The 26,130-nt window shown below is 26.7% G+C and overlaps 2 protein-coding genes across 2 annotated transcripts; one reads left to right on the top strand and one right to left on the bottom strand.

Moving 5' to 3' along the window:
- Window positions 1–365: 365 nt before the first annotated feature.
- Window positions 366–9,071, top strand: LOC129968832 (39S ribosomal protein L16, mitochondrial-like). Its single transcript, XM_056083109.1, has 6 exons — window positions 366–511; window positions 1,005–1,085; window positions 2,794–2,951; window positions 3,752–3,883; window positions 7,030–7,161; window positions 8,820–9,071. The coding sequence occupies exons 1-6, from the start codon at window positions 451–453 to the stop codon at window positions 9,012–9,014; spliced, it is 759 nt and encodes a 252-aa protein (XP_055939084.1). The 5' UTR covers window positions 366–450; the 3' UTR covers window positions 9,015–9,071.
- Window positions 9,072–11,772: 2,701 nt separating this feature from the next.
- LOC129969011 (rRNA methyltransferase 3, mitochondrial-like) lies at window positions 11,773–18,046 on the bottom strand. The gene is made up of 4 exons (XM_056083406.1): window positions 17,659–18,046; window positions 15,061–15,305; window positions 13,427–13,585; window positions 11,773–12,358 (listed from the first exon to the last, which is right to left on the bottom strand). The coding sequence occupies exons 1-4, from the start codon at window positions 17,937–17,939 to the stop codon at window positions 11,790–11,792; spliced, it is 1,254 nt and encodes a 417-aa protein (XP_055939381.1). The 5' UTR covers window positions 17,940–18,046; the 3' UTR covers window positions 11,773–11,789.
- Window positions 18,047–26,130: the final 8,084 nt, after the last annotated feature.

Here is a 26,130-nt window from a genome sequence, read left to right as displayed (position 1 = left end):
ACTTCGTTCAATCCATTTATTTTGACTCTGATTTTTACATGTTGCCACTTTCAAAAAGTGATAGTACTACAAGAAAGTAAGACAGTGTTTCGTTCCTGGTTTTACCAGTTCAGTCTCTTTTAACACTGAGTGAACGATCAAATGTTTCTCGTATTCCGGCTAGTGGGAGAACATAAACTGGAATTTGAAAGAAAAAATTCCTTCATATAAAATAGCTGTGTAGTCGCTTTGATATTTTTTAGAACATATACCTTATTTTCAATAAAAAAAAAGAGAAAAGCTCTAATTTATTGTCTCCTGCTTTTACAGTAGCTGGCACTACCCTTTTCTATATCAGATTTTTTTCACTGAAATGAACTGAAATGATGAAAGTTTTGTTATTTAATTTCTACCAAAATATCAACAAAGTGCTGCCTGTAAAAATACTCTTCAACTTCAACAGAACAAGCCATGGCACTTTTAAATAAATATGTATTTTCTAATATTTTAAAACAGGGACTTTATTTAAAAGGTTTGTATTGAAATTTACCATTATTTTGTTTTTTATATATGTATTTTTGCTACAAAGACATTTAACTTAGCCACCCGTAAATTCGATTGTATACGGTTTTCTGACTATGAAATACAATTTAAAACTTTTTGTTCATTAGTAATTTTCAAAAATATGGAAGTTTTTTAATTAAATACGCATGTTTTGTTTCTCCAATTAAAGTCATTACAGGCATGTGCATATTGTTGCCGGTAGTTTAATTGGCATTCACATTTGTGTCCTTCATAATGTTTTGCTTCCTTCTTAACATTCATTTCGATTTATATTGCAGTAATTTCTCTGATTAAATATTCATATTAAATAGTGCCAATCTAAGAAACAAGTTAATAAAACCCCCCAAAAGGATTGTATTACATCCATATCTTTTTTTATTCCTTATAGTCTTTGATATAAAAATCACATCTTTTATTCAAAAATGTAGTTATTAATCAAATGCTTTTTTTTTCATTTGTAGTTCTTGGATCATCACCTTCATGTTCTTATTATTCAAAAAAAGATTTAAATAAATTTGGCACTCCACCTCCATCATTCAGAGGTAATGAATTTTTTTATAGTTTTAAAGAAAATATTTCATGTTATATGTTAGAAAATTAATTTTTATTGTAGTGATAATTTTATATATTTTATAGTCATTTCTTAAAACTATTATTTACATATATTTTTATTGTTCTGTATATTTTGTTATGAAGAACACTATTTAGATATTTATATTATTATTATTATTTTGAAAAATACTCTATACATAATAAAGAAAACAGAAAAACATATATCAGATCAGATCATCATAATCATATTACTCAACTATGTAAGAAAAATAAGTCATTTTTTTTTTTTTTTTTTTTTTTTTTGTTTCCATAGAATGGTTTACTTATTGATTGTTCCAAAAAAAAAATTGTTAAGTTAATTTGTCCTGTTTGAAGGCATGAGTAAACAAATGGAACAGCAAATAATTATGGCAAGACTTTTACTATGAATTCTGACCCCTAGTAATAAATAAGGTCATGTTCAATGAATTCTGAGATTTCAGAAACTGACAGCAGAAACTATTATCAGATTTTTGAATATTTATAAGACAGTAATATTGATTTAAAACATTTTCTTTAAAATTTTATAAATCAGTATGTATTTATTTAAATTGCATTTTGTTCTTTATTTATTGATGATGTGTTTTCTGTAGCATTTCCCAAATTATACATATATTGGTATCATGAAAAAATTTGTCTCTAAATGGGACATGAATGGTGAAAAATCTTAATGTGAGATTATAAAGTTTTAATTGATATTGCAAAATTATTATTTGTTTCAAGGCAGCTGTAGACTTTTTAGGCCAGTTTTTGATTTTATTAGATAAGAACTAATCTTTGTTATGTGACATGAAGTAGCCTTCATTATTGATTACTTCAGTTAGACATAGTTTCATTCAACCTTTTTTAAATATTTTATTTCCAAGAAAACAGAACATTAAGAAAAATTATTCTTACTTGAAACACATGATTTCTGTTATTCATATTTTGTATAAAAATGCTTTTAAGGATCATATTTTAGATTAGTTTACAATGTTAGATGGCAGAATTGTTTTGAATTATGTTATAAATTTTGCTTTTGTAATTATATATGCGAGTTAAAACTATATGGATTTTGTTTTAGGATACCATCATCATCGACTATCATTAATGTAATATAATTTCCAATATTACTTTATTGCATTGTTACTTTTTTCTGCATAAGATGTATGTTATATAAAACCTATCCAGTACACATTTGTTTTATTTTGCATAATTATTGATAAAATATTAGTTCATGCCATTTGAAATAAATTGGCTTTGTTCATGTCTGTAAACTTGAAAAATTGAATTTTGAGTCTAAAATTAAAGCAATTAAAAGTCTAATTGATATGTTAGATTAAAATATATTAGTGCTATAAAATTTTATAATATTGCAAGGTAATCTTTTTTTATTGTTATTATTTATTTAAAAATATACTTAGAAAAAATAGTAGTTTTAACTTTTTTGCTATGAAAACAATTCATGCATATCCTCTTTATAACTAGCAAAATTCAATTGAAAGGAGTTGATTTCTAGTTTTCCTTGTTATAAAATTGAAAAATTATACTTATTGTAATTGAATAATTATAAAAATTAATAATTTTTGTTAAATAGTATTGTACCTCATAACATAACTAAATACTCATTTCACTGTTTTTCTGAAAAGAGACATGTCTTTATCTTTTCTCCTCTTTCAGATATTGAATTACCAGATCAAAGAAAATTAACTGTTATACCAAAAATTCCTCAGTATTACATTAATCAAAAACCTCCTTTGATGAGGAAATTGCACAGTGATATTAGAGGCCCTGAGCGAATACACAATAAGCTGTTGCATCAACAATATGGAATTATTGTAAGCATAATTTTCTTTTTATGTTCTGTAGCAATATCATGCAGTGATAAAAGGTTTGAAAGAGATTTATCATAATTATTTAAAGTAGTGGGGTTGATAATAATTACTTATATCATATGGCTATAGAAATGTATAGTTTGCTTTTAAGAATTTTATTTATATGTTATAAAATAAATTATATAAATATTATTGAAATCTCTTTAACCATTCCAATTAGTATAATTAGTCATATCCAAATATAATTAGTCATATATATAAAAAGTAGAATACAATTAAATTCAGTTATTTTCTATTTAAATCAATATATTATGTCAATGAATACTGAATTTGTGTTACAATTTAATAAGAAATTCTATAATTATATTGTCAAAAACTGTCTTTAGAATTTTTATCTATTCTTTAGACTTCAAATTTATTTGAAAGCCATTTGACACTTTTTAGAAATTGTTATTTTTCAGCTATAAGTTTCTTAAAACTGTAGCAGATTTTATTCTTGAGTTATTTCCATATCTTTTCTGAAACTTTCTTACATTTGTATAAAACAATCTTAAAATAAAAAATGCAGTAAGATCTGGTAAATTTTTACCAAAGAAAACAGAAATCTACAGAAATATTACAATGGTTTTGTATTATGCATAAAATAATGTTCACATATAAATTGATGATTTTTCCTTGTATATGATTTCCAGATTTGTTTTGTATTTTGCCTTAAATTATACTAATAAACTTTTATATTTATATTTCATCTGTTTTCCTCCCTTTTTTTTCTTTATAAGTATTGCTTTTATTGTTTTTTCCAGGCATTGAGTGGAGGTTACCTTAAATACGGAAGTATCGAAGTAATAAGAAACACTGTTAATAGAGAAATGGATACAAGAAGAACATTTGCTGTTTGGAGAATTGATCCATTATGGAAACCAGTATCAAAAAAGGTTCAATATAATTTACGGAATTTTATTTTATTAAATATTTTTTTCTAATATTAGCAGCAATTAAATATATAAATAATGTTTTAAGTCATTTTAATTTTTATATGAATTCAGATATGTTAAGTTCTTTTTCAGTTTTATTTCTTTTCTCTACTAATTCTTATACTTTAAAACTGTTAATTATAAAATTATAAAATAACTGTTTTAAAGTATAATTAAATTAAGTATAATTAAACTGTTACTGTATAATTAAGTATAATTAAGTATTACTGTTTTAAAGTATAATTAAACTGTTTTAAAGTAAAGTTAAAATAACTGTAAATTATTTTTACCACTGTCCTCCCAACTGCCTCCAATAAAATATCATTATTACTTTAAAATTGTTGAAAAACCTACTATTTTATATTTGTCACTAACTTAAAATGTTTAAAACAAGATTTAAAAAGCAAAATAATATGCAGCACTAAATTGTTTTATTTTAATTTTGTACAGTTCTTTTATTTTATAAACTTCTCTATCTTATATATTATTCATTTAAATTTTGTATAATCCCATATTTTGTTACTTCTTTTTTTTTTTATCTTCTAGAATATTTTTTTTTTCTTTATTTGTTTGAATAAGTAAATTATTTAGAAATGTTTTGGAGAAAATAAGTAAGACAAGTTAGATAATTTTTAACATAACATCTATTTAATCAAATGAGTTTGAATATTTAAGATATGAAAATAGACTACAATTATTATGACTAATTGTAAGCTCTCATATATTTTAAATAGTTATGGTGTGTTTATATTCTCTAAAATTTTGGTTACTACAAAATGAACTTGTATCCAGTTCTTTTTAAGACTATATATATGTGTGTGTGTAACGGATTTTGAATCCTGTAGACTACAGTACTGTGCAAATTAATTGGGACAAACAGATTTTTTAAGAAAATTGTTCCTTTCTCGGGGATTTTCTGCCTGAAACCATTTTTAACTGCATTTTCTTAGAACGTGTGACTGCCCTTGACTAATCTAAACCGGTATGACCATGTGATCATGACATGTCGAAAATTTTTCCCTTCAGTTTCTGTAAAAAGTGGTCGCTTGTATGAATTGTGCCCTTCTGACGTGTATTAAAAAAAAGGGATATCACTACCAGGAAAAGAACTAGAATCGTTACCCTTAGTCAGCATATTTCTATGACTGTGAGGGATATTGCTGCAGTAACTGGAGTTGGGAAAATCCAGTGTTTCTAGGATTATAAATCAGCAAACGAATTTTGGGACCGTGTCTCCAAAATGAAAGAGTAAATGTGGACACAAACCATAGTTCGAACAGACAATTTCTTGTACGAAATAGTAAAATGCATCCTTACAAAACAAGTAGAGGTCTTCAGAGAATTATTAGCTACTAGTGTGAGCGTGGATTCATCGACAGTTCGACGAAGGCTTAGTGAAGCTGGGAGATTTGCAAGAAAACCAATCGAAAAACAGTTATTAACACCTGAAATAAAGAAAAAACATTTGGATTGGGGCAGGAAATATCAATTCTGGACTGCACAAGATTAGAAGAAGGTTGTATTCAGTGACGAAACGCATTTTCTTGTGCAAGGGTATCGACCAAGATTTGTTAGGCGAAGTGTTGGAAAATCCATCAGGGAACAACATCTTATTCAAACAGTTAAGCACCCTCAAAAACAGATGTTTTGCAGTTATTTTACTTCTGAAGGACCTGGCAGCTTAGTACCAGTTGAAGGGATGATGAACTCTAAGCAATACATTTTTATAATAGAAAGTAAAATTGTGCCTATGATACAAACGTTTGCTGATAGTGTTGGTATCTTTCAACAAGATCTTGCTCCATGCCATACTTCTAAGCTAACAACAAATTTTTTTAAAAACAGAAAATAATGGTTTTGGATTGGTCTGGTAATTCTCTTGATGTAAATCCCATCGAAAATTTGTAGAGCATTGTAAAGAGATGTCCGAGTAAAATGGACTGCTCAACAATGAAAACAATGAATGAGAATGCTATAAAAGTTTGGTTTCATGATGGCGAGATCAAAAATTTATGTTCTAATTTAGTGGAATCCATGCCAAACCGTGTACAGGATCTCATTCAAGCTATAGGAGGACATGTATTAGATTGTTAAACCGTGCATGTAAGTTAATCTATATTAATTAAGCAAAATTTGTGAAAATTTTTGTGTTTGTCCCAATTAATTTGCACAGTACTATAAATAATATGTGTAATATTATTTTGATTGAAGCAGAATGCAAATTTGAAGACGTTGAAGAGACACTTTATATTTTTGAATTAATTTTAATATCCATTTCGTGAAAGCAATTTATTTACAAGTAGACACAGTGCGGCACAAAAGCAGAAGTAAGAAAGAAGCGCGAAACAAATGATCACTAGTCTTATATAACTTAGAATTCCCAGCCGCGTGCCGAAGAACACATGTTTTGACCTCTGACAAGGGTAACGAAAGTATCACTTTCATTTGATGCGTGATACGATGGCACATTATTTTTACAAAGAGATTAATTAAAACGAAAGTGGAATTAGATCATGAAATAAGAGAATATTTTTAGAATGAAGTTACTATGGGCTAAATTAAGATAAAATCTTGGAAATTAATTAAATTGAAATTAGAATTAAAATATGATTATATATATATATTTAAAAATTCCCTTTGTAAAAATTTTATAGTAGTTGAAGATTTTATCTGTAAATAGATTCAGATATTGTTAGGTTTTTTGAAAATGCTAAATTCTGTTTTATTATCAATTTATATATATTTATATTGGTATATTGATAATATATTGATTTTGCCACGTTTACATTTTGTTCCGAGTCTGAATGGCTTGTTTGATGAATTTTGACATTGTAAAACAGATTCCATAATTTTTGCCATATAAGGATGTTGGTACTTGTTAAATCTTGCAAACCAAACATCTTCTATCATTTAGTGTAGAGGTCTAGATAATCCAGAGCCAAATCCATTATTACTCTTTTCTGTGACTTTAAACTCTGTCCTCAATAGATTATTAATGTAGCAAATCAAATTGTATGTAGTTTATTATTGTATTTCCCCCACCACCACCCTTTAAGTTTTCCACTTTATTTTTCTTCTTAAAGTAATTTATTTTGCATCGTTTCTAGAGCATAGGTAAGCGAATGGGAGGTGGTAAAGGATCCGTTCACCATTATGTCACTCCTGTAAAAGCAGGGAGAATTGTAATTGAAGTTGGTGGCAAAGTTGAATATGAAGAAGTGTTTCCATTTTTGAACAGAGTAAGTACATTGAATTTGTAATTCTGAAGAATTTATGTTGAAACTTACATTAATTTGAAAAAGAATTACTTAAGGCAGTATCTTAGACTATACATCATTGAAAGTTAAAGAGTATTTTATATTTTTAATTTTTAAAACTTTAATTTTTTTTTAATTCAATTTTGCAATTTTTTTAAGGAAAAAGAAATGGCAAAATTGAATTTAATTTAGAGTAGTCAATTACTTCATTCAAATCCATATTTTTTTCTTGTTGGTGTTGTTATTTATTTGTATTTATTACCTTTATCAAAATATTTTGCTGCGATGTTTTAATCCTTAATTTTTTTAATTCTCTAATTTGCTTTTAATTCCAATTTTTATCAACATTTTTAATACTGGCATATGTAATAATTTATAACATTGCTATGTATTTCTGTGAATATTTTTATTTCTTCAAAACTGAATTTTTCTTAGTAATAATATAATTAAATCATAAAGTTTAAAATCATTTCATATCTAAAAGTTTTTACATTTTTTAAACTATGCACAGTTGTCCATTTTAGTTTCAATTTTCAAAGCTAAAATAAATATTAAGATTTTTTTTTTTTTTTTTTTTTTTTTTTTTTTAGTATTTCTGATGACAAGATAAAATCAAAGTAATTTTTAATTTTGATGAAAATTTCTTTGCAACTGACAATAATTAAAAAAATTATTTAATAAAAATGAATTATCTATATTGAACTATTCTTCAGAGTAAATTTTATTTAATATCAAAATCATCTATAAAATTTGTATTTTTGTTAATGGTATTAACTAATTTTATTTTAGGGATTACAGATATAGGGACAGCCCTATAATTAGGAAAGTTTTACTGAAACAATTTCTTGGGTTCTTCAAATTGGCAATAAAGTGGAAATTAATGTTTAAAAAAAAAAAGACTACTTATGTTTCAAGTACATAATTTGTTTATAGAAATTTCTTGCAGATTTTGTATTATCCATCATAAATTATAATTCATTTAATTAAAGCATTAATCTTTTTCCCCCTCTATTTGCAATCTCTTTTTGGCTGAAGAAATTTTCCATCTTATTTTTAATAGAATTCTGTTGCAACCTTCAAGTTAGGAGAAGGAAAAATATATATATATTGGGGATAATTAAAAATAAATTTGATTAAAAATAATTATTTGATTAAATTTTAATAAAAGCTTAAGAGTTAAAATAATTCTTTTAACAAATTTTGCATAAAAATGTGAAAGAATGAAAATGCAATATGCTGTGCCTATTTAGGGGATTGTGACCCACTGTTTGAACTATAACAAGATTAACAGTATTTAAATTTTTAGGCTTCAATAATTTAGTGTTATTATGTTTCATATAATGAATTTCTTTACCATTATATCCTTCCTAATCTTGCCAAAATTTAACAAATTGCAATCCAAATTCTACTGTAAGATGAAATTTTGATTATCTTATGAAGTTAGATAGCTAATCCTAATTTCCTTTAGAAGGAGCCATCACAAATAGACATTCTTTGTTAATAATTATTTAATATTTAATTGAAACCATTGCAGTTTTGAATAAGAAATGTCTAAATGGTATTGATTTTTTAATGCATTTTGTTACAGCATCACTTTATTTATTTATTTATTTATTTCTTCTTTTTCTGTCTTTTTATAGGTTGCTAAGAAAATGCCATTTGATGCAATACCAGTTAGCCAAAAAATATTGGAAGAATTAGAGAAAGAAGCTATTGCTTTACATGAATCAAATATTAATCCTTTTAGTTTTAAATATGCTGTAGAAAATGACGTTCAAGGATGCAATTTTTGGACTAAACAAACAGACACAGTCTATTATGATGATTTTATTTAGTGCTGATTCAAAATTTGTACATAGTGAATGTTTTGTTTATTAAATAAAACTTTTTAATGAGTACTTGTAATAATTATTATACTGTCTTTATTTCTGTATAAAACTATTACTTGTGTTTTATGTCTAATTTACCAAAAAAAAAGACAAAAGTTATCTAATCACTTCACTTTTAAAGTATTCTTTTTCCTTTTCTAATTCATAATTTACATTTTATCATGAAATGATCTGAATCCTACAACTGACATTCATTTAATTATTAATAAGAATATCTAATCATTATAAAATTATAGTAAGTAACTTTGTTGCTATAAAAATTGTTATTAATGATAACATTCAACTTCTACAAGATATTTAGAAAACATTTTTTTTTTTTTTAGTAAATAGGTATTTTATATGAATGAAAGATCAATATTTTATTTATTTACCTATTTTCTAATGTGTGTACATAAAAGTAATCCTTGGTGAAATCAGAATGAAACGAAGACTTCAAGATTATTAAAATTTTAGATTAAACTACCCTTTTTATTAATGTTAGTTAAATGTATTAGTTCCTAATCTTAGATCAGATTTCTGTTCATCGGTAAACACAACCTCTGGCTTGTTGACTATCCTAAAAATTGGGATTAAATGTATATAATAATGTTATCATAAAGCAATCCTATTTCTTTTTAAATGTATGCTTTCTTTTGCTAAAAGAAAAAAAAATTATTTTATACTAATGAATTGTACATTTGCTTATGAGAAAAAATTATATTGATTAACTTCTAATTTGTTGTGTTTTTTTTTTCTTTATTATTTATTTTAATAGGATTGGCTGAACTAATGAGTAACTTAACTCATTATTTGAAGTTGCCAGTATAATATACAATGCGCTTAGTCATTGTAATAAAGGACAACTTATGTATTTATATTTTTAATCATAAACCAAAAATTCATCTTGCAGGATGCTTAAACAATTCACCAATAAGCCTAATTTTCATAGTTTGGTATTGGATTAAATTAAATGTTTGGAACTTATCTGCTGTTTTTTTTATAACTTTATTGGGAATTAGATTGACTTGCGTTTCACCTGTTTATCATATTCATTTTAATTATGCCTTGCAACTGCATTTTGAATATGCAAAGACTGCATAAGATTGGGGAATCTGAGATTCAGTTCCCAATTCCACCAAAAATCTATCTTGTACATAAGCCTTGGATATAACTGTCATCATGAATCATATGTCCTAATTTAAGTGTGATATGGAAGTTTGAAAAGTAAGACTGCTTAATCTCAACAGTTGAACTGTAGTTGTCATACTAGTTCAAAATGTTGAGATTAATCACAAAATAACCCTCATGTAGCTTAAAAACATGACTTTAATCTAACTTAAAAAAGAGTGCCAGAGTTCCCACAATCCTTGAAAAATTCATTAACTTAATTTCTGCACTCAAGGCCCCATAAAATGGATTTCTCACTGGGCCCTTGAAATCAAAATTATCCAAAAAAAATATTTTCTACCACAGTTCACTTTAATGTATCATTTTTAATTGAATTTTCTATTTCAAATATTCCTTTTCTTTCCTTTAATAAAAGAAGAATTTAAAAGAAGGCATACTAAGCCAACTTTATTTCGGCAAAATAATGGGACTTCAATGCCATCAGGTAAAGCAAAGAAATCAACATCTTAATGGATTCACAAATGTTCTAATAATATTATTCAAACACAGATATAAAATATAACACAGAAAGAACCATACTGAATGTATTTGATGCTAGGATCAGATGTGCAATCTTTATATACATGGAACTCACAAAGATTCTCAAAAAAGGCAACTGGCTGAGATAGGGGATTTTTGATACTTTAATAACAAGCAGAAAAATGACATGAAAGGTATTTCCAAGAAACATACCTTCTGCCAGAAAAACTCCAAGGATTATTTTTCTAATTAAAATCTTTTTAAATGAGACGGCTTATTTTATAATGTCAAAGATATATACAAAATAGCTGATTAATCAAATTTCTTAATAATGGGAAGTTTGAGGTTATTAATGTATTTATTGAACCAATTCAAATTGAACCTGCTATGTAAATTAGGTATGTAAAATGAAAATACATCTAATTCATTTACTTTGAAAAATATGTTAACCACTACACTGACTACCTCATTAGCATGTTGAATGCTGTGCTGAATTTCTAACAATGTAATTTATATGGGCCAACCAATCACTGGTGAATCCTCTGGCAATCAAGGCATTAAAAACTTCAAAAATAGCATGAATCAGATTTCTTATCAATTTAAATTCATACAAGTAAATTTAACAAATCATTAACAATGAATATAAAAAATAAACATTCTTTACAAGTGAATCAATTCTGTGACCTCTTCACTAACAACTTTTGATGTATGTATAAGCCATTTAATTTTTTTTTTATTTATCTATCATGCTGTAAACAAATTTATGTAAATAAGGTTTTAGATTTGAATATAAAAAATAATTTAATGAACTATAATGGGCATTTACTAAACAAACAATTTTCTGTAAACTTTGTGGCAGTTGTTACCATAATAAAGAACAGAAATTTTACAAAATGATGGTAAGAAATTTCAGATTCGTGACAGAAAACTGTGATACTTGACTAATTTTACTTTTTTTTACAGTTATTGTCTTGCTAATGAATATCCAATTTTGAAATTAAATTTAATTACAAATATTTATCCTTTATATCATTTGTTAAAAATATTTCAACATCTCTTTTATTAATTACACAAATCAATCAGAGATAAAATATTTTATTTTAGTACATATGTTTCAGTCAACTGTCTTTTAATTTCATATAAAATAATTGTCACTGCAAAAGATGAGTTCAGACTTTCCATGCTGTTCTCGAGTGGTATCTTTACCTTTTTTCCACCATAATCACAAGCTAATTTAACTGCTCGTGCATCAACACCATGAGTCTCACCACCAACATATAAAACTATATTTTCTTTAGGAAATTTAATTCCTGAATAAAGATGGCAAGGCAAATCAATTTCTTCAAATTTTTCCAATTCTGTTGGTTCATTATAAGTTTCATCAATGGTTACTGGCTGATTGCATTCATTTGTTGTTACATATTTCTTTATTTCTACTTCACCATTTTTATTTACTTCCTCATCAGGAACTTCATCATAGTTGATAAATTCTGGTGTGATTGAACTCTCAACAATATCTGCTGAGTTATCAGCAATAAAGACAGTTGATTTTTTAGGTATATAATTTGAGATTTGTGTCCATTCAATATTATTTATGATTGGAATTCGAAAATGTCCTCCACAGCCAGCTCTCAAGACTTTATGTTCCCAAGGATCAACACAACCTGCACAAACAAATGTTTTATTAGAAAATTATATTAATGTTGAATGAGTTATTAAAATAACTATCTATAAAAATCTATATTTTCTCAATACAGTCCAGATAATTAAATTCATTAAAATTTATGTTCAATCAAAAATTAATGTTTATAAATAATGTCTAAATCAATATCAGTACAAAAAAATAGAAAGCTATGAAAGGAAAAATATAAATTTCTAGTCTGAAATGTTATAAAATGTTAATCAATCACCTTTTAATCACTTTTAATTTTTAAGTATGTTCTGCTTTTTATTTCTAAAATGTGTTAAGTTTGTATAACATCAATAACATTTATGTGAAAAAAAAATGTATTTACTATAATTGCAACATGCATGAATATAAATCAAGTAAATAAAAAATGTTTTAAAATATCTTCAAAAACTTGCATAAAAATAAAATTGTTGCAAATTTTTTGTAAAAAAGTAGCAAACAAAATATCTGAAGAATTTGATTTTGCATTTTTTTTATATATATTTATATAAATGCCTTTTTGCAATAACTTTTTTTACAACATAATTAACAGTAACTAGTTTAATTTATTCCACAAAACTTATTACATCCAATCAATGTAATTATTCTTGATATACACACATATTACATTTGTGAAAGTTTATATTTAATTTCGTGTACTAAATTTGTTCCTGCCTTGTGGCTTGTTTATTGAGAAGCAGAAAATATAGAAATTTTGGGAGTTATCTTTAAATTTGTGTTTATGAAGTTTACATAATCCTAGGTTTATGTGTGATCTTAGAAATAGTGTGTTTTTATCATGGGTGATATAATTTAATGCTATAATTATTATGTTTAAATGGAGGCAGAAAATTTTAAGAACAACTCTAAAATAAAGTTTATCAAGAAAGTGATTTGTCACAGTTGATTCTGATGGCAATACAAAAAGATGTATTATTCTATAATTATTTATTATTGTTCCATTCTGGATTCAACAAGAAAATGAGTTAAGTAATCAAAAATTACACTGAGCATAATTCAATTTTGCATATATATTACATAAAATGAATATTTATAAACTTACCTTTAGTCAATAAAATATTTTGACATCCAGCAGCTGCAGCATTTCTTATTATAGATCCTAAATTTCCAGGATCTCTGATATTATCACAAATCAGAGTGACTGGTATAGCGGGTTCCGACAGTATGTGTAGTGTTTCAGTGGTGGGCTTTTTAAAAACTCCTAAATGAGAATATTAAAAAATTAATTGATAAAATACACAGTAAAAAAGAAAATATAGAGAAATGTAATAACTAATAGTAAAATAATATGTATAGTGAAGCCAAATGAAATTGAATGATAGTATGCAATAATAAAGGGAAAATCCATTGAATGAATTTCAGATTCATTAATGCAAACAATAACACATATATGCAGTTTGTCAAATGAAATTAAATGAATATATTCAATTACAAAATAATATTAAAAAACAACTATTTAATTTCAAAACAATGAGGGGGAGTAGTCTATAATATTAGTATACAAGTAATACATTATGTAAAAAAATTTTATTAACCTTTTTTTCAAAAAAAAAAAAAAATCTGCATCTAAACATTGTTAGAAATAAATGACATTTCCACCAGAAATATCAAATAAATGTAAGAAAATTCAAGATCTTTAAAATAATGACCTTTTTAACATTTATACAAAATTTTAAGTTAAAAGAATTGATGAATAATTTATTAGCTTAATGTTTTCCTGAGATAAATTATAGTACAGATTTCCTTTTTACACAAAGGGAAGAAGGTAGAAATATTCTTCACCAATTATACTATGGGTTTTGTCCCCCCCCCCCATAATCAGAGTGATAAATTCAGCAGTGCTTAGAAAAAAAATATATACTAATGGGTTGTAAATATTTTCATATCATTTATGAATAAAAATTAACTATTTAATTAATCATTACAAAGCTGTCACTAACACCTCCCTTACATTTTAATATTTGTACAATTTTAAATATTTATAATAGAACAAAAATTAGAATTTTAAATACTAAATCAGTTGCTGATAAAGCAAAAATGTACTAAATATTAGCACTTAATAAAATGTTAGCAGCTATAAATAAACCCTTTTCTTTTATATTAAAAACTAAAAAAATCATTCTCATAAAATATAGTGATAAACAAAATCATCTCATATCTTCTGAAGCTTTTTAATTAAAATGAGGATATCAGTTGTATAAAACAATATTTAAATTTTCTAGCATTTTATAAAATTATATTTGATGATACAGTTTTTTCAAACCCATTAAGGGTTAATTTATCATAAGGTGTATAAAGTTTCATTAAACATGTGAGTGATAGATAACAATGATGTAAATAAATAAAAGGATTTAAAATATATGTAACATTTTCATTCTATAGAAATAAAAACACTAGAGACAAAATAATCCTTTCTTTACATTTCTATTTTATCTTTTCTATATATAGATAATTTCAAACAATAAAAAAAACCAACTAATAATTAAGTGTCACAAAATATTCACTATACCTTCCTTTATAATTTTAATAGTGTAAAAATTAAGTACAATCTTTATATTTTATTTAGATTATCGTAAAAATATATCTATAACTAAGGTGGCGTATGGGACATTTTAATACGTTTAGAAGTTAATAATATCAAGATTAAGAAAGAATTAATTTTAAAAAATTACATACCCATAATGCCAGGGCAAGTTGTTAAGTTAGACCATAATTGCAATGTTTTATAGAAGACCTTGAAAATCTCAACATTTTCCTGGAACTTGAATTTAATTTCAGGCAGTTCTTTTTCTCTGCTAAAGTAAAGAGTTTCTAATACCATGCCTGCATCAATTGCATCATTTATTAATCTTTTTCCTTCGATAAGAATCTTTTCCTTTTTCTCTCTCAACTTCCTGTTCTTAAGCATGGTTAAAGTTTTCCTGAAAAATTGAATAAGAAATTCTTTAACTAATAGTTACTTTCTTTCAACTATGTATAGTTATTTTCTCGTCAAAATGATATAGACATACTTTTTATAAATAGAAGGGGGGAGGAATAATTATCCTATTCGCTATGATATATTCTAAATATTTATATGTGAGAAGTTATAGATCTATAAGATTTGAGAATTCCATAGTGCCAAATGGTACAAAACTGGGGCTAGTATAAAACATTAATAATCTTTAATACAATTACCAGCATTATGGGCAACTTGCTTCTAGCAATGACCTTTGGTAATAACTTGCACCACTTCAGATATTCTTTTACTCACTACAACCAAGAGATATTCCCCCCAGATTTAAATCCCAGTTTTTATGATATGATTCCAAAGAAAAAGAATCACCTTATTGTATTTATTATCAAATTATTCCAAAAACTTTTTAAGTGATGTGCAGCTCTATCTGAACCATCAAAAGAACTGGCACTATTTCAGGCATTTTGCAACATCTACATAGCAAGCTATAAACAATGCTAATAATTACAGTAAAGAATTATAAGCATTTTGTGTAAATATTAATATTGTATAGGCAATAATAATATGGCTGCCAATATTAAATTTTTAATTTGTGTATGTCATTTGATATTGGAATGAAGGAATATTCAGCTAAACCAACAAATGGAACCATAATTAGTATTTGCAATAACAGTATCTAAAATCAATATTCAAAACAGTATTCTAAATGACATCTATGTGTTATTGTCTGAAGTTATTAAAGCATTATTTTTTGTTTTATCCTATTAACACATGTATCATTACAGTATATCATTTCACAGTCAACATATAGCAACTTAGGATTCCTACAGTTATGGCCCACAAAGCAGGTAAATCAGAGTTTAAATATCATTACTACGTATTTGAAGTTATAAGAGATATATATTATTAGTTATACAAGATCTAGTTATATAAAAGTTATAGAGTAGTTATAAGTTATATACTATTAGTTATATTATAGTTACATAAGAGTTACAGAGTATATAGTTATAGTAGTTATAAGAGTTATATACAATATATTAGAAGCAGTAAGAGTCATCATGATGCAAATACACTTTATACATAACACACACATGTGACTGCTTATATTTTTATTATAACACTGCTTTATCATGCTTGCAGAGCATTTTGCAAGTATAAGCCATGTTGCAATTAATAGGCTCACAACAAAACTAATCTTAGAACTTATAATACATTTAAAATATTAATTTCATTAAAATATGCAGAGATGACAAAAAAAAATTAGAATTATTCACAATGAATTTAAAACAGATTTCCGATGACAAATATAAACTATCTACAAGAAGTAACATAAATAAATATATTTATTCTATTCATACTTCCCGTAACATTCCTAGCACCAATTCATCAAGGAAGGAGTAGTAAATTCTACTTTCTTAAATATAGCTTAATTTAATGAAGCTATAGAAGTAACATTGTACTTAATCAGAGCGAAATAATCATAGATCAAATGAAGAGTTGATATTTTCTTCTATGATAATATTATGTACATTTCAGTTTACAAATGAATTTGAAGATGAATATGGTTATTTTAAGTTTTAAACAGTAATAATAATAGGATTTGGGAGATCTATTGACACTTGTTTGATTATTAAATTAGCATGTTGATTTGAACCTACACAAGTTATTTTATTATAGTTTTAGCTATTTTAGACCATCATCAGTTGTATTCGATGTCATTACATTTCTACACTAGACAAAACTAAAGCTTCATCTCACAAAGGATAAATAATTATTAGCAAAAAAATTTATAACAAACACCAAAAAAATACAAAATACAGAAAACTTTAGCATATGTGCAACTTTTAAAAAAAAAATCTTTTCTTTATAATATCAAAAAACAAAGATGTAAACTGCTTAATATAATAAATATTGTTCAATATACTAAACAAAATATTTCATTAATCTATTAGCACATTAATGATGCTAGATAAATAAAAATGCTGTATAAGACAGGGGGGAAATATCATATGCTATATATTTAATCATGTATTGAGGATTAATTTCAGCCATGATATTATGCATTTTGAAATTTAAAAAAATGTTCTATACTCACTCAAATGTTATATACTTATGAATAAAAAAAAATACAAAATTAAAAGCATTCTGCTTATATAACATTGTTTTTGTTACTTAAATATTTATACTAAAATATTAATATAACACGGAATAAGATATATATCATTGTGTAAAATTAGTGTTCAAATGAGTGAAATAATAAATCCTTAATTCTAATAAAATTTCACCGCATTTATTTAGAAGAAAGCAAAAATACTAACGTGAAACGAGGATCATTTTTCTGAAGCTTTTCATATGGGGGAACAATAAGACCACTTTCTTGATCTTTAGGAAATTCAACTACAACATCTTTTACATTTTCTCTGGTGAGCTGAAACTTCGATGCGAAATTTTCACTTTGGACTGGCTGAAGTGTTTCATCTGAAGGAACATTAAGAACCCTAACCGGCCTCCGACGCAAAACATTTTTACTATACAATCTACAACTATTTCTTGTGAGAGAAGATAGATTTTTAAATGCAATGGACATTGAAACAGACATTATTCTATAAGTTTTAAATGTTACTAATACATCTAAAACAATGAAACACACATCGAATTTCTTCAAAACAAATATACATGAACACAACACTCATATACCCCAAACAAACCAACGAGGTTTGTTGTGATTAAAGATAGTTCTTTATTGAGATCCGATTCCGAGGTTCCGGATCCGAGTAATTAGTTTGGAAACGATCTGAATAGTTGGATCCTTAAGATGAACGGAAAGAAATGTCCTTGATTCCGTTGCAATACTGGTACTAATGCCATGGATTCAATCCGAAATGAAAGATGCATTAACCCTTTCGCCGCCCACTCCTGTCCGCAAAAATTTCTGTTTACAATCGCATCGGAACAAAGAAAAATAAAAACTCAAACAGGTAAATATTTACAACTCGTTTTAAAATGTAGAAGAACGCATAAAACGCGTTACGGACGACAAAAAGATTAATAAACTTATCATAATTATTTATAAGATATGTTAAATCAGATGATACGAAAGTCTTTTTCAATATGATAATTTGTATTTTTCCTTGCAAAGAAATAGCTATAATAATTTCATAGATATGATATGTCATATACTTCTAATATTTAATTATCGATGTCATATGCAGAGCTATGACATCATGACTTTTCTCAATAAAATTTGTTTTCAATTCCAGAATATATGAATCAATTTTTTTTAAAAAAAAGTGCAATATTTCTCCAGTCGATCATGAATATTATTTTAATGCAATCAACAGTCTTCTCGAGAATGGACTGTTTGCTGATTTGCGGCCGTTCTTTAAAACAGCCACAGTGATAATTAAAATTTCACATAATTAGCGCAACATACTATCGATATTTTCAGGATGAAGTTCAAATTCTGGATACCGCACAATATTCGACAATCACAATATTGTTGAACCTTTTCTGTAATTGGTTTCTGTTAGTTGGTAATAATCGGAATGGAATGGAGGTTGTTGGTTTTTTTTTTGGTTTTTGTTTTTTTGCTGTTGATGTTGTTTATTTATTTCTGGTTAAAAAATTAATGTGCCAAGAATATTTTTCTACATATGATTAATAGGATCAGAGAAATTAATTGAATTTTTATCATATATTATTAAATACATACCATTTTATTGTTTTCACAAATAATAGTGAAAACATGGCACTCAATGAAATCTACAGAAATCGAACAAAAGTAATACACAGGGATTTGAAGGGCATTTGTAAAACTTTAATCTTACAAAAACTATTTATAATTCACAAAGCATTTCTCAAATTATTGATTCCTGATCTAATAAACAAGGACGTAGTCAAGAGGACGTAAGAGTGACACAAAATGTTCTTATTGATACGATGTCAACACCATGTTGGCAGGCCTTCAAAATATTGGATAACATCGTGGTGATATCGTATAATATCTTGTGTTAATAGGGTCCACCCACAAATTTGACTACGAGCCGGCAAAATTTGGCCATTAATCCACAATATTTGAAGGAATAATCGAACGATATTTTAGTTTGTAAATGAATGACATTTGGGTAAATGTGTTGAAGAACTAAAGAGATAGTGAAATTTTACTTCTCTACTCGACATTTTTCAAATATATATAGTGAGATTTTGTTGAAATAATTTAGTTATCAAGAAGAAAATTTGAAAATCTTAATGAGAAAGCAAATGCCATCTGATAAAAATCAGCCGAAAAAATATTAAATTTTTATATCATATAGCATTTGTAAGTAATTTTTGATAAAAATAATTTCGTTTCTACTGTTTTTGAACTAGGCAATTTTTCGAATTGTATGTATTAAAATGAGAAAAACCGAACGAATTTTCGGTTATTGAATTTCAGTTCAACGATAGCAAACATAATCAAGCTGTACAAATTAGATACAAATTACTGATATAATGAAAATATTAATCCTAGATTTAATAGGAAATAGAGTATAATTACCCTAGAAATCAATCTCAACAAGTAATTTTTTAACGGAAAATGCTTATTTAATATTTCTTTGATGTCAAAAAACAAAGATGTCATCCATACTATCTTCCTCGGATTCTTAAAAATTGCCCAGATATTTTTTCTGTTTTTATATGTTATTAATAGGATTCCATTAGCAGTGACACTTAGCTAAATGAAATTTTTTTAAATCAAATTCATCAATAATTCAATTATTTATCTCTGGTCCCTTGTGTTTCCTATTAAGATAATACCAAAATTTCGCTTATAATTCGAATATATATTAGTTATTTCAATGTTTATCTCTATGAGCCCAGTTGGTGAGAATTCCACTACCTCAAAATTCTGAATAATTTTTCGTGTACGAGAAAGAATGGTATTGTTCCTTCCAGATGAGAAGCTGGTGACGAATTACTTTCATTCCTTGATTTCAGCTTCAAATTAGAAAACGGTCGTCAGGACTTTGCCAAACAGGGAGCTTTGGGGCGATTCCGAGCTCATAGAGTTAAACTAAACTTAGATTCATTTTTGAATTATTATTATTATTTAAGTATAATAATATTAATCTTAATTATCTTGATAAATTTTCAATGATCTTAAGAGTATTATTTTTAAATTTCTTAATTCATTCGAATGTCTGCATTCAGTTTTATAAGAAATTAGTAAGAATAAAACTTCAATGATTTGGACATTCATTCTCTAGAAAATCTTGAAGGTGTTTTTTTTTTCTTTAATTAATTTATTTATTTTCATTTACCTTGAATTTTTCCATCCGTAAAATGTATTTTTAGTTATACTGTATTAGAAGAAAAACTGAATGAAATTACTCTATGAAAATATTGAGCACAATAAGTAGAATTTGGAAAACAAAATTATTTTCTCTTTACATTGAATGTATTTTGATAAAATACATTCTTGAATTCATTTTCAGAATATTGATAGTATACTTGGAGTATTTCCTACGATGGGAATAAATAGATTTTAGATCCTCAATATTTAAACCCTTTATCTATTTATTTTTGTTATTTCTTCTGACAACAAAACATTATTAAACTGAATTAGTAAAATTGACACAGAATATTATTTCAGGAAAGTTTGTGGAAAAATAAGAATGTTTACATATTGAATTAAAAGCATTTCTAAATTCAGCAAATCAGAGAGAGTTGTCTTCCCGAAACTTTCTCTCAAACTTCTTAATAAAGGTAGGGATGACGAATATTTTCAGAGCTGTTATTACGTAACCAATATCAAGAAGTCACAAATACAAGTGATCAATACTTTTCAGAGTGGCGTGATTCAAATCCTTGATACGATCTTACTGATGATATTTCGATTACAGGTTTTGGATCACGTTAGTAGAGATGCATAATCCACGATTTTTTGAATAACAAATAATATTGCTATTGTTATTTTTAAATATGCGTTCCAAATATCTGTTATTTCAATCATATTATTAATTAAAAATTATTACTTAATATTAAATAAAAAATTTATTAATTGTAATTAATACTTAATTTACTAATTTAATTAACGTGTGATTGAATTAATTTATCTGTTTCAGCTTACTACTTAAATTTTTTTTTTCTCAAAACTATTTATTTATTAGAGTGAACCATTTTCTGAAAAACATGAGTTAAAAATATATGTAATTTCTTTAAAATGTTTACTTTAGTCCTATATTCTACCAATAGATGGTGCCAGCAGTAAACAGAATACATGTAATCAAAGTCAATCATGTTACGAGCAATTAAAAATGATCTGTATGGAATAGTGCATCATCAAATACGAATATCGGTCACTCCCGTAAAGTGGAGCGGTGACTTCGCACTTTCCAGTGAAGCCTCGCACTTTCCGGTAAAATCACTGCTCCGATAAATTTCAGTGATATGCAGTTAAATGATACGATACGATAATTCCAATAACCGGTCCGTTCACTTTTCAATCCAATCACAGATTTCTTTCGAGAGCTTCCATTGGACAGATCGTATCGATTATTACTTTCCAATAAAGTCACAGCTCCGGCAAATTTCAGTGATATCGTATCAATTGTTACTTTCTATCGTGATCCAAAACCTGTAATCGAAATATCATCAGTAAGATCGTATCAAGGATTTGAATCACACCCCTCTTTGAAAAGTATTGATCGCTTGTATTTGTGACTTTTTGATATTGGTTACGTAATAACCGCTCTTAAAATATTCGTCATCCCTAGATAGAAAGTAACAATCGATACGATCTGTCCAATGGAAGCTCTCGAAAGAAATCTGTGATTGGATTGAAAAGTGAACGGACCGGTTATTGGAATTATCGTATCGTATCATTTAATTGCATATCACTGAAATTTATCGGAGCGGTGATTTTACCGGAAAGTGCGAGGCTTCACTGGAAAGTGCGAAGTCACCGCTCCACTTTACGGGAGTGACCGATATTCGTATTTGATGATGCACTATTCCATACAGATCATTTTTAATTGCTCGTGACATGATTGACTTTGATTACATGTATTCTGTTTACTGCTGGCACCATCTATTGGTAGAATATAGGACTAAAGTAAACATTTTAAAGAAATTACATATATTTTTAACTCATCTTTTCCAGAAAATGGTTCACTCTAATAAATAAATAGTTTTGAGAAAAAAAAATTAAGTAGTAAGCTGAAACAGATAAATTAATTCAATCACACGTTAATTAAATTAGTAAATTAAGTATTAATTACAATTAATAAATTTTTTATTTAATATTAAGTAATAATTTTTAATTAATAATATGATTGAAATAACAGATATTTGGAACGCATATTTAAAAATAACAATAGCAATATTATTTGTTATTCAAAAAATCGTGGATTATGCATCTCTAAATAAAGGTGCTATCCTCTTTCACCCGCATAAAAATTGTGGACCTTCGGCATATTCAAGAACGGAGCAGGTGCCCAGATTTTTATTTTCATAGACAAACACATGAGATTTTGTTTTAATATTAAATGAACCGAATGTGTATTTTGATCGTCTTTTATGCGATCGATTCAAACTAAAATTTGATACAGAACAGCAACTTCAATAGCAAGATCACATATCAAATTTAATTTATCTATTTTGTTGTGTTTTTTATTTATCGCATTTGCATGCATACGAAGGTATAGTCCGACAGATGGTAAATCCGTCAAAAAATTTGGTTGAACATTTAATATGAATCTACATTTTAAATGTTAAAACTGTGCACCAAATTTTATTTATCTAAATATTTGAGTTTTTGAATCGCCATTTTTGCATGCACGAGAAAGTTCAGAAGAAAATAATAATACAAATATGCCTTTTTTTTATATAAAAGTAAACCTAATGTTATGGAAAATACTTTTTCAACACTAGAAATAATTTTGGACCAAATTTGGTAGCTCTAAAACTAAGAACTGCCCTTAGAGCGTTTTGAACGATATTTTCCTCAGAAATGTCAGATAACCCATGCCTCAATTACAATTAATATGCAAATAAAACTGTACAGATGAAATTTGGTGTATAGATTTAGTATCTAAAGTAAAGATCTGTTTCAAATTTTGGATCAAATTTCTCAAACGATAACTGTCTGTTGGTCTGTGCTTTCGCATGCATATAAACGCAACATACGTCAATGAATTTTGGCCAGTGACCTTGAGTGGTAATTGTTAATTCCACATCAACTTTATTTCAAACTATGGAAAAATGAAATGCAATATACATATTCTATTTTTCTGTGTTTATTATAATACACTAGCCGCCTTTGGCGACCAGCTGGTCCGCCAATCTTAATGTTCGTTTAAATTTTAATAATTAAATAGGTTGAACCGGAGTTTAACCGCCTTCTTCGCCAAGTTGCGATAACGCGCCAAAGCTGGCAATCTTTATTATGCACTATAATTGAACATCTGCTCCTTTGCTTTCGAACATTTCTCAAGGCCGTTGTTGGCGATTTTTAAAAATTGCGCCAAGCAGGTGGTTAAACTCCGGTCGTACCATTAAATATTTTACGCAATTCCAACTTTAATAGATTCTTCAGCAAAATATTTTAAAACTTCAAATTTTCATAGTCATATAATTTACTCATAATATTATAAAGACCTTCAGTCATAGCGTGATATGTATCTCTCTAATTTTCTGTTACCCCTCGTAGAAATTATGCTTTAAATTAAAGTGTAAATGATTAATCTGCTATTAATATAATAATATTTTTTACGGAAACAAAGCATTTTATTATAATATGATTACTGATAACAGAGTCACTGAGCGTTAAAACTTTATGGGCACTAAAGAATATCTTTTTTAATTTATGTAATATCTCAAGAATTTGTCAACAAAATTTTCTCAGATTCATCATTAACAGATCGATTCATTAACAATGTTTAATTTTAAATACATCAAACACTAAGAAAATAAAATGAATCGTTTAAAATAATCGGTCGAAAACAGGTTTAAAAAAAACTACTTAAAAAACGATGTACTTAAAACTATAAGCATATACAAAAAATATATATAACTAACATAAATACAATTTAATTACAAAAGCATGCAATTAACCTAAAAATAATTTGAATCATTGAAAACAGGTTAAAAAAAACTACTTAAAAAACGATGTACTTAAAACTATAAGCATATACAAAAAATATATAACTAACATAAATACAATTTACTTACAAAAGCATGCAACTAACATAAAAATAATTTAAATCATCCGTTGGTTGTCATGTCAACAATCAGAACACAATGCGCATGCGTGAATTTTCTTCGACAGTTACGTTAACGCAAATGCGTGAAATTTTCTACGCCAGTTGGGGTAACGCTATGCAGATTATACATTTTTAATTGTCTTTATTCTGTGTTATTTTAATTCAAAAGTACTTCAGAATGAATCTGAAACATGGATTAATTAACAATGTTTAATTTTAAATGCATAAAACATTAAGAAAATAAGCAGAATCGTTTAAAATAATCCGCCGAAAAATGTTAACCCTAGCCTCATTACTGTTGGTAGAAAATAAAACTGAAGCCTTACTCATTTGGCGGTGGGGAAAATGGAAGATTTTTTTGGCGGGAAAGTTAGTTTTTAATTAATAATTAAAATTCTAATTAAAATTTCAAAAAAGGGACCCCAGGTGCACATTCCCGACCTCTAAGGTATACATGTACCAAATTTGATAGCTGTATGTCAAATGACATGGCCTGTAGAGAGCCAACACACACACACATTGAGTTTTATTATAAGTATATAGACAAGACAATCATGTGAGAGGCTCTGAAAATAAAAAGCTGAGCACACATGGCGTTCATGGCTTTACCGAAGTCTCACAATTTTTGGGGCGAATAAGATGAGGTGGACATCACCTTCTTAAAGGAGTATACAAGAAAGTTTCAGGAGACAACTTTGTGTGAGTGTTATCGGTACAATATTGTACCGATATAAATATATATATATATATATATATATATATATATATAAATTTTTTATAAATAAAATAAAAGACGAATCAAGAATAAAATATTATCAAGTGTGATGTTTTGGATTAGATATACGAATGTCCTTCGGCTTTTATTTATTTTTTTTTCCTTTTCTCTCTCTCTCTCTCTCTCACTCACTCTCACTCTTTCTCTCTTTCTTTTTCAAAAGCAAGCAACTAAAATTGTATTCTGTTCAAAATAATTATTATGAGGAGACACTAGATTCCAAGAAATATATGAACTACATAGTCTTTATATTCATTAGCAATGCAAGTATTTATTTAATTGTTTTTATTAAAATAAACGATACTAAATAAATGGTTTTTCTAATAGCTTTCGATTAAATGTGTTACTTGTTTTAATCCATACAGCCCTGATGGTGAAATTTTGTTCACAGAAGATAATTGAGCATTTTTTTAAAAAATACTTTCTATTAAATATTAGTATTCATGTGAAATTTGTCTCAACCTTTTCTTTCTGAATTCTAAGACATTTTGCGTAGCTAATTATTTTTAAACATACAATTTAACTTTATTATTATAATTACACTTCTGATTTTAACCGTAGCTGTTATTGATCTATCTACAACATCAATACTTGTGAAAAGAAATTTTAAATTCATGATATATTGCAGATTTGACAGTCATTTATTAAAGCCAAATTTGTTATCGTATTTGAAATAATTCGAAATTATCTATCAGGTAAAATCAGTCATTATCCGTAAAGAATATTAGCTTTTTCTAATAACTTTCTATGTACCTCGCTGTTCAAAAGATGAA

Source organism: Argiope bruennichi, chromosome 5 (assembly GCF_947563725.1).
Source record: "Argiope bruennichi chromosome 5, qqArgBrue1.1, whole genome shotgun sequence".
NCBI classification, from domain to species: Eukaryota; Metazoa; Arthropoda; class Arachnida; order Araneae; family Araneidae; genus Argiope; species Argiope bruennichi.
Note: the sequence above shows the minus strand (reverse complement) of the source record. Positions and strands in the feature narration are given on the sequence as shown.

Bases quoted from the DNA above. Each gene is read 5' to 3' on its own strand.
- LOC129968832 (XM_056083109.1), top strand. From the start codon at position 451: ATGGCACTTTTAAATAAATATGTATTTTCTAATATTTTAAAACAGGGA. The intron at 1,086-2,793 runs GTAATGAATTTT...CTCCTCTTTCAG, and splicing joins TCCACCTCCATCATTCAGAG to ATATTGAATTACCAGATCAA. The intron at 3,884-7,029 runs GTTCAATATAAT...CATCGTTTCTAG, and splicing joins GGAAACCAGTATCAAAAAAG to AGCATAGGTAAGCGAATGGG.
- LOC129969011 (XM_056083406.1), bottom strand. From the start codon at position 17,939: ATGTCTGTTTCAATGTCCATTGCATTTAAAAATCTATCTTCTCTCACA. The intron at 15,306-17,658 runs GTTAGTATTTTT...TCAATTTTTCAG, and splicing joins AAAAATGATCCTCGTTTCAC to GAAAACTTTAACCATGCTTA. The intron at 13,586-15,060 runs GTATGTAATTTT...ATTCTCATTTAG, and splicing joins AACTTGCCCTGGCATTATGG to GAGTTTTTAAAAAGCCCACC.